Source organism: Mus pahari, chromosome 4, assembly GCF_900095145.1.
Source record: "Mus pahari chromosome 4, PAHARI_EIJ_v1.1, whole genome shotgun sequence".
NCBI lineage: Eukaryota > Metazoa > Chordata > Mammalia > Rodentia > Muridae > Mus > Mus pahari.
Genome location: NC_034593.1, coordinates 30,402,870 through 30,411,248, shown reverse-complemented (window position 1 = coordinate 30,411,248; position 8,379 = coordinate 30,402,870). Strand labels below are relative to the sequence as shown.

At 43.6% G+C, this 8,379-nt stretch overlaps 1 protein-coding gene across 2 annotated transcripts in view; it reads left to right on the top strand.

The window, feature by feature from the left end:
* The first annotated feature begins 235 nt into the window (after positions 1-235).
* The window catches only part of Dcun1d1 (defective in cullin neddylation 1 domain containing 1), a 40,893-nt gene continuing 32,749 nt past the window's right edge, over positions 236-8,379 (top strand). The window contains exon 1 of one of the 2 annotated variants that reach the window (XM_021196243.1): positions 236-417. In XM_021196243.1, coding sequence (XP_021051902.1) covers positions 415-417 — 3 coding nt within the window. In that variant the 5' untranslated portion in view covers positions 236-414. Of the gene's footprint in view, positions 418-600; positions 1,007-8,379 lie in introns of those variants that run through there. The other variant, XM_021196245.2, reaches the window with a different exon arrangement.

Sequence of the window (8,379 nt, the reverse complement as noted above, 5' to 3'; positions counted from 1 at the left end):
CGCAATAGTCTCCCGGATTCTTCCAAAAACTTACCCGGGAACTCTGACGTGGAGCTATTAGGAGCGCACGGAGGACAGGACGCGGCCGTGACGAGGGCGCCCGGAGTGGGGGCGCAGGCAGGGCCCCGGCGCTTCGTCCTCACAGTGCCCGCGGCCGCCCGCCGCGCGGGTCTCAGCGTGTGTCCGCAGCCCGGGCTGCCGGGTCGCCCGGCCGCTCGTGCCACGGATGCCGGCAGGCCAGGCCGCCCACCCCGGGGCCCGCGCCCTCCGCCTCCCGCGGCCCGGCCGCTCCGCGGGCCGCCGCACTGCGCATGAGCGGGAGCCCGGCGAGCCCGTGAGAGGCGCCGCCGCCGCCGCCGCCGTCCATTCGCTGCGGAGCCGGAGGAGGAGGGGAGAGGTCCGGAGGACACCAACATGGTGAGGCACCGCGGCGCCGTGCCGCCCGGCCCGGGCCCCCGGCCCCGCCGCGCTCCGCTACCGCTGCTCAGCCGGCACCCGGCTCGGCCCGTCCCTCCCCGGCGCCGCCGCTACGCGAGGGCCGGGCAGCGGAGCGCGGCGGGGCCTAGTCGCCGGAGCGGGGCCGGGCGCCGGGCGCGGAGGCGTTGGGGGACGGCCCGCGCCCCATTGTGCGGCCGGGCGGCGCCTGGGCAGCGGGCCTGGCGCTGCCTGGTCCCGGCCGGGCCCCTCGGTGCTGGCGGCCCTGGCGAACCGGCGTCGGCCTTGCCGGTCCGCGCTGGCGCCAGGCGCCCGGGAGTTGGGGCGGCTCGGCTGAGGCTCGGTCCCCGCGAGGGGACTGGGAGGCTCCGGGCTGCGGACGGAAGTGCAGCCGGGGGACCCGAGACCTGCTGCCTTCCGAGCGCCTGCTCTATTTGCTTGGGGTGGGAGGAGTAATTGCTTTATTATAGCAGTTAGGGACCATTTGTGATTCTTAAACAGTTTGTCAAGTTGCTCCCCTCCTGGTTTTTGTTTGGGTGAGAAAAAGTCACGGAAACTGGAAGACGCTGTGGTGAGCTGAGTCCTTTGTCATTAAGTACCTGGCGCTGCTGGTCACTGCTTTTCAGTTTGGAAGTATACAGTCACACCTTGTTGGAGTTCCCGGCACGCTGCTGGGAAAAGAGTAAAAGTGATGAGGTCCTTCGCTCCAGAGAGCTGAAAGGCTTCTTAGGGGAGTGGGTATGCCCCAGTCTTGAGTCCTGGGGGGTTTTCGCTCAGTGACACTTATATGGCTCCAGCCTTGGTGTCATGTGTTGATTATGTGTTTAGGTCCCACAGAGTCGAGATTTCTCTTCTGTGTTTACGTTCGTAAAACTTTATATTTGTAAGGAAGTTCAGGTTAGTGTTTGGATTGAGAGTACAGTAAAAGTTCAGAGACCCAACAAAGAGTCTGCAGGTTCTCCTTTAATTATTTGAACAGGCTTTGGGTATTACTCCTGAACCCCCAAGAGTTTTCACTCTCTTACTGGGGTGCTTTTAGCAGGCTGAGATAATATATAGTGCGCGTCTCTGGTGGACATTCATCATGACTATGTATGCAATTTCCCACAGCCCACATCAGACACCTGCCCTCGAACCCAGTGCCTGCCAGTGCTCATTAGGAATATAGGATTCATGCCGTTTCAGTGAGAGCTCACTTTGGGTTAGGACTTGTAGCCTTCTGTTCCTTTGGTTAATATTAAATCAGCTCATTTTGGAGCTTAGCCATACGTCATGCAGTCGTACTGGTTGTGGTTCCTGGTTGTTAAGATGTCCTTAAGGCTCTTTCTGTGCCTTTACTCATTTTCTGTCATATGTACTGTCTTGGTATGATCTTGTTCGTTTAGAAAGTCAATATGGGTCCATAAGAATCTTACAGTAAAACTATTTCATTATAAATGTATAGTTGTTTTCCTAGACGTTATTAGTTTGGTGAGAGTGTTAGGAGTTTTGTTTTTGGTATGTGTACCACAACTAATTTCTACAACGCAAGTTATTGTCCCTTTTAGGAAAGACATAATAATAGAATATCTCACATATTTTTATAAGGGGGAGGAAAAAAAAAAAAACAAAAAAACCACAAGCTATGTACCTCTCACACTCAGAGACCAAAAATAGCCCAGAGCTAGGATCAAACCTAGGCAGGGTTTCATGCTTGATAGGCAGGTGTATTTTAAGAAGTATTCAAAACATCTGAGTTTTCCCTTATTTATTAGATGGCAGGACTGGGTTTGTTAACTTCTAATGTTCTACCAAGTTTAATAATTTTATGATTCCAGTGATTTTTTTTAAATGTGAAAGATATATGTAGATGATGTAATTTATTAGATTTTTGTAAATTACTCAAGCCTTTAGACCTATAGTGTCTTAGGTGACTTGGTATATTTCCTTCCCCTTTAAAGAAGTAGCCATTGAAGCTCCAGAAGGGTTTGAGGTTCAGGTTTATAAGATGGTTCAAAAATGTAACTATTATCTCCCATGCTATTATTTCCTGGCATTTGTGGTATATATAAATAAGTCTTTAAAATCACATGAACTTTACAAGAATGGTTGAAACTTGAATTTAAGATTAAATTATAATAAATAGGAAAATAACTAGTACAGTAACTATGTTAAGTAGCAAAATTGAAATTAATGGGTTGTTAATTACTGCCTTAATGAATTAAAAATGTGTAGACCTTGAAATGTATACTTATATTTTCTGCAAATAGCAGACCCTAAAATGCAGTGTGTAAATCTGTCCTGGATTGTCTTTTAGAGTTTGTTGCATATCTTGTGTATATCCACAAGTAAAGTTAAAAGAAGGTCTGATTGCTTTTGATATTCATTAGGTATCTGCCATGTATCTCACACTGAGATATATCTGTATGGATCAGACAGAAACCTGGAAAAGTCAGACAGAAATCTAGGAAAGTCAAAAAATAAACATTGTATATATTTCTTTCCCTACAGTTGGGTGTTACATGTTACGGGAATGAGACAGTATCAAGGGAAGGGGATGGTCAGCGAGTACTAGGGCGGGGTGCTGGAAGTGTGGATACAAACTAACAATCCTGTCTGCACGACTGATAACACCTGAGCAAACCCGGAGTTGAGAGACTAAGCGTTGCAGGAACAGTGGGAAGAGCGTTTGTGAGGCTGGTAGCCAGAGAGCAGTGTGAGGCATGAGTTGAAGAGGTCACTAGAGCAAAGACGGGAAGTAATAGGTTGTGCTTTGCCTGGTGAACATTGGAAAGATACCAGAGTTTTTCTTTCAAGAGAGACAGAAAGCGCTGCTAAACTCTGAATGGTATGGCAGTTTTTCTTTGTCTCAGGTATCCTGTTACAATATGATAGTCATTTTAAGACAGTCCTTTACTTACAAGACTCTCATTAAAGTTTGGGTATTTTTCACGTGGGCTATGTATACAGAGTTTTGAACTCTGTCTCACTATATAACGTTTAATACATTTCCCTCTAGCTGTTCTAGTTGTTGGGTGTTTTGATGATTTGGTACATCAGTGACTGTGTGCAGAAAACTTGGCTTTCAAGGAGAGAAGAAATTGAGATTGTGAGAACATAGTGCCTGCTAGTCTGACAGCTGATAACGATGTATCCTACTCCCACTGTGGAGTAGGCAGCATCACCACCTCCTGTCAGCAGTGCTGCAAATGCCTTGGTGCTTCTTAGCGATGTGAGCAAGGAGAAGAGCTGGGATGGGAAAGATCAGAGGCTACACCCAGGGTCCCTAACTCCATACTTGATTTCTCCTCTCCTTCTCACTTGCCCTCCTTTTTACAAAAAGCAAGCAACATTTCACTACTGATAGGGAATCTCTGGCTAGTCTGACTGTAGTTTCTTAACCTCGAATACAACCTAGTTGCTTCTATTTTAAATCAAATGATCTGATACAAATATTAAATATGTAATTGAAAATGAAAACTCTTGGTATACGGTGGAAAACATTGTAAATAAACTGAGTGGTTTTTTTTTTTTTTCTCTTTTAAGTTGCAAAAGAGCAGGACTCACTTGAGTCTAGTGTCTTTATTTGGGTCTTTTAGACTGGGGCATATATACAGAAAAATCAAGGGAAGCCATTTTCACACATAGCTTTTGAGGTGCTAAGGCTTGTGCATGGTAAACAAGTATTCTACTATTGCCTACAGCCCCAGCCCAGGAAAGTCTCCTTTTAAAGGACAAGATGTGCAGTGTTGGGCATGATGATGCCATGCATACTTGTAATGGCAGCATGCAGGGAGGTGAGACAGGAGGATCACTAGTGGGAGTTCAAGGCCAGCCTGGCAACATAATGGGTTCAGAGACAGCCAGGGCTGTATAGTAAGACCCTAGCCTCAAAGCGAGCAAACAAAGGAACAACAGCAAATCAAAACATAAATAGCACTCACTATGTGGTGTTTGGGCCACAGTGGTGTCGGCCATGACAGTTGATGAATAGAAACAGTTCCAAGTGGGATTCATTTGCTGTGTGGACAGAAACAAGTTGCTGAGTGGCTAAGTGATTGCTTTGATGCACTACTTAAGGTTCATGCCTCTCAGCCAAGAGAAAGCACCCCAAAGCCATTTTTGGTACATTTGTAAAATGTTTTAAAATTGTGGGTCTGCATTGTAAAACTTTAAGAGATTTACTTTTGAATAGTAATTTTCTTTAAAAAAAATTTATTGAATTACACTTTTGAGTCCCTCACCATTGGGCACAGTGATCAATTGAAGTATATACTACTTACCTCCTGGTTAGATTGCTATATTTTAATTTTAATTAACCACTTATGAGGCTGAGTGTTGTTACAGTGCTTTATAAAGCCTTGGGTTTCATTCCCATGACCCTATAAGCTGATCATGATGGTATATTCCTGTAATTCCAGCATACTAGAGGCCTAGACAAGTGGGTCAGAAGTTCAAGGTCATCCCCTAGCTTTGTATGGGACACATAAGCATTTAGGGTATTTATTACATTATAAGTATTGTTTAAGATTTGAGTAGATAAGGAATCTTAAAATTCTACTTTTTAAGGATCTTTATGAAACAAATACTGTATTGACTGTTGAATGCTAGCCATTGTAGTTATCTATGAAAATTTAAAAATACTTAGTTCTTTGGGTTCTTTTTTTCTGTCTTTTTTTCCCCTCTTTTTTCATAGAAAAATATAGAAAGAACAAAATTTCCAATATTTTTATTTATTTTTGAGATGAGATTGCCAAGGCTAGTCTCTAACTCTTGGGTTCAAATGATCTTTCTATATCAGCTTCCCAAGTGGCCGGAGCAAAATACATCATTACACCCAGCTTGGAGAGGAAAGGGAGCTGTGTGGCTGCTTGCTAGGTGGTCAGCAGTTAAGTTAGGGAAGCTCAATTGAAAAGTTATCAGCAAAAGTAAAACTGATGGAACTTGTTTATGTCCTTTTACCATATGTAACTGGGAGTTAGTAAAAGTAATTTTTGAATAGTCAAACATGTTTTGTTAGGAAATCAAGATATTATTCCATTAACAGCAACAGCCATCTTTTGAGTAATCTAACAATTTTGAGGAGTAATGGGAAGAAAAATTAAATGTTAAAACCCTGAGAGGGCCAGGTGTGTGATTGATCAATTGGCTAGCTCTGATAGTGGGGGTGATAAGACAGGGTTGTGTGGACTCAAGACTACTCAAGTCTGCAAGGTGAGGTCTCGGCCAGCCTGGGCTACAGTGTGAGCACAATCCTGTCTCAGTAAACTCGAGGAACACTCTCTGCAACCATTTTGAATCCTATAGATGAACTTTCTGATCATATCGCTGTACATAACAGCTAACAGAGTACTCCACATTCTGCTCAGTAGCAGGGCACTGCATACCTCTTAGATGACTTAAACTAGTATTCCTGGTACAGGAAAGTAAAAAATGAATGGTAACCTACACAGGCCTAGTAGTAAGTATTCTAACTGCAGATTATACTGTAAAAGAATAGTCTGCATCCAGGCTCATTTAGTTTAGTGTTGGAAAGTATACCTGGTTCCTTAAGTTTTCTTGCCATAACCTGTCTGTCTGTATTTTGTGTCAAGCCTTTTCATTGAAATAGGAAACACCGACTTCTAGTGGCTGTAAGCCTTTCTGCCTCTATTCAAAGCTATAGATTGCCATCTGTTTAAAAATAGACTGTCATGGAGCCATAAATATACTTTTCATCTTGTTTTATTATTTGTCTTAAAAATAACCCTACCCATTTACCAGCAGAGCCCTAAATAGATGCAGTAAGTTCCTGTATTAGCCTAGGGACTGGTCTGGGAGTCTCTAGTTAGAGTGGTGATATTTACACGTGAGAAGGAAATGTCAGTTTTGTCAGTGTGGATGGAGAGAGAGTGCTGCCCTCCACTCCCTGCACTTTCTGTTGAATCAGTGTTTGCACTGCTGTAACCTTTGTTCTCATGTTCACATGAGGATGTGTGTGGAATGAGCAGAAGAACTGTATTCTTTGAAGCTAGGCACCATACTGTCAGTACCAGTTCTCCTTTTGGTGAGTGTAGATGCCACTCTGAGACAGTGATTTCCTGTTCCTTAAGTTGGGCCCAGTGAGACCACTTTTCATAGTCCTTATGTGTAAATCAAGATGATCCATTGCCTCTAAACCCAGCCTGGGCAGCTGAGACAGGACTGTCTCTCAGGTTTCAAGCTAGCCTGTGGCCACAGAGGGAGATCTTAGATCTCCCCAGTGTCCCCCGACCCCCAAAAAAGAGAAGAGAAGAGTAGGTGGCTAGCATAAAGTCTGAAACAGTAGTAACTCACACACACAAGCTGTTAGGTTTTTGGTTATGGTTATTATTTTTCATTTACTATTTAAATACTTTCTGTTTGCCCACCCCTGTGCCCACCGTTATTCTTGCTTAATTTATGGACTAATAAGAATCATTACTATGTACAAGTTAAGGTTAAGTTAATTCAAGTTAAGTGCCTAGAACTGTAGTACTTGGTTTACTGACGCAGAGATTAGTTTTCTTCAACCAGATCCTACTGCAATTAGGTACAGGGTGGGATGGAGACCTTGCCATAACGGGGTGTCAGTAGACTGTGTCAGCAGGCTGTTTTAGTGCACCTCTGTGGGGAAAAGAAAAGGGACAATTTACTCTCACCTTAGCCTCACCTCCCTGGAGGAGAACTTTGTCCCCAGGTGAAGGTCAGCCCATGCAATTAACTTTCCTGCACTTTTTGCCCGAGATCTATGGAAAGGCAATCTGTAGTTGAGTGCTTTGAATATGAGTAACCCTGAGCTGTGTTTACAGCAGACTTGGTCTTACATAAGGAAAAGTAGCTCACTAGACCGAAGCTAGCATTTAAAAATCTCATAGGAACCTAAAAATGTTAAGCACATGCTAATCACATAGGAATAGCCGCACAGAACTTTTAAAAAATGTATTGCACTCATTTACTTATGTATGGGGCACATATTGCCACAGTGCACAGTTGGCAGTCAGGACAGCTTGTGGGGAGTGCCTTTACATGCAGACACAGCCCACTGGTGCCTACGACACGCAGAAGAACCTTTAATGATAGTGTCGCATGCTCGAAAAAGTGATTTATTTATTTTTATTTTGAGTTAGAGTCTTAAGTAGCCATGATAGCCTGGGACTTGCTATGTAGATTAGCCTGACCTTGAACTCACATATATCTGCCTTTTGTGCCACTATACTTGGGTTCATTAAGGTATTCTGATATTTTGAAACACTGACTCTTGTAAACTAGAGAACAACTAACTAGAATTGCATTTCAAAAATTAATTCCAGACCCAGAGAGGTGACTCTCAAGAGGACCCAGGTTAGGTATCCACATAGCAGTTCACAATCATCTGTGACTCCCATTCTAGGGGATCTGATGCCCTCATCCAACCTCTGCAGGCACTTGGTGTGCATGCATGCTTGCAGGCAAAACACTCATACTCACCTTTAAAAACAAAACAATATCTTTGAAATTGTGGGCCTGAGTATCCTAATGTAGTTGAGATGGAACCTGAACTTAGGGATAAGAAGATGAACATTTTGGAGGGAAATAAATGAATGAATCTTTTTTCTTTTATACATACCATGTCCTCATTAAAGTCACTTCTGTTTTGAAATTGAGGTGTTAGTTGGCCAGGAAGCCTTTTTCCGTGTACATGGGTTTCTTAGGGAAACACGATAGGAACACTTTCTCGACTTAACGCTTACTACTTTATCCTGTAGGGTAATTCTGGACTTCTGTTAATCTAGTTACTGTGTTTTGTGAATTCGTTAGTAAAATATGCTTGAAAATTTGCTTGGCTAGATCCAGAATACTTTATTTGATTTATTTATTTATTTATTTTTTTTAAAATTCAGATAAAGCACTCGTTTTGATGCCTGGGATTAAATTTGCAGTGCGTACTCTACGGCTAAGCCATACTCTTTTCTTTTTTTTTTTTTT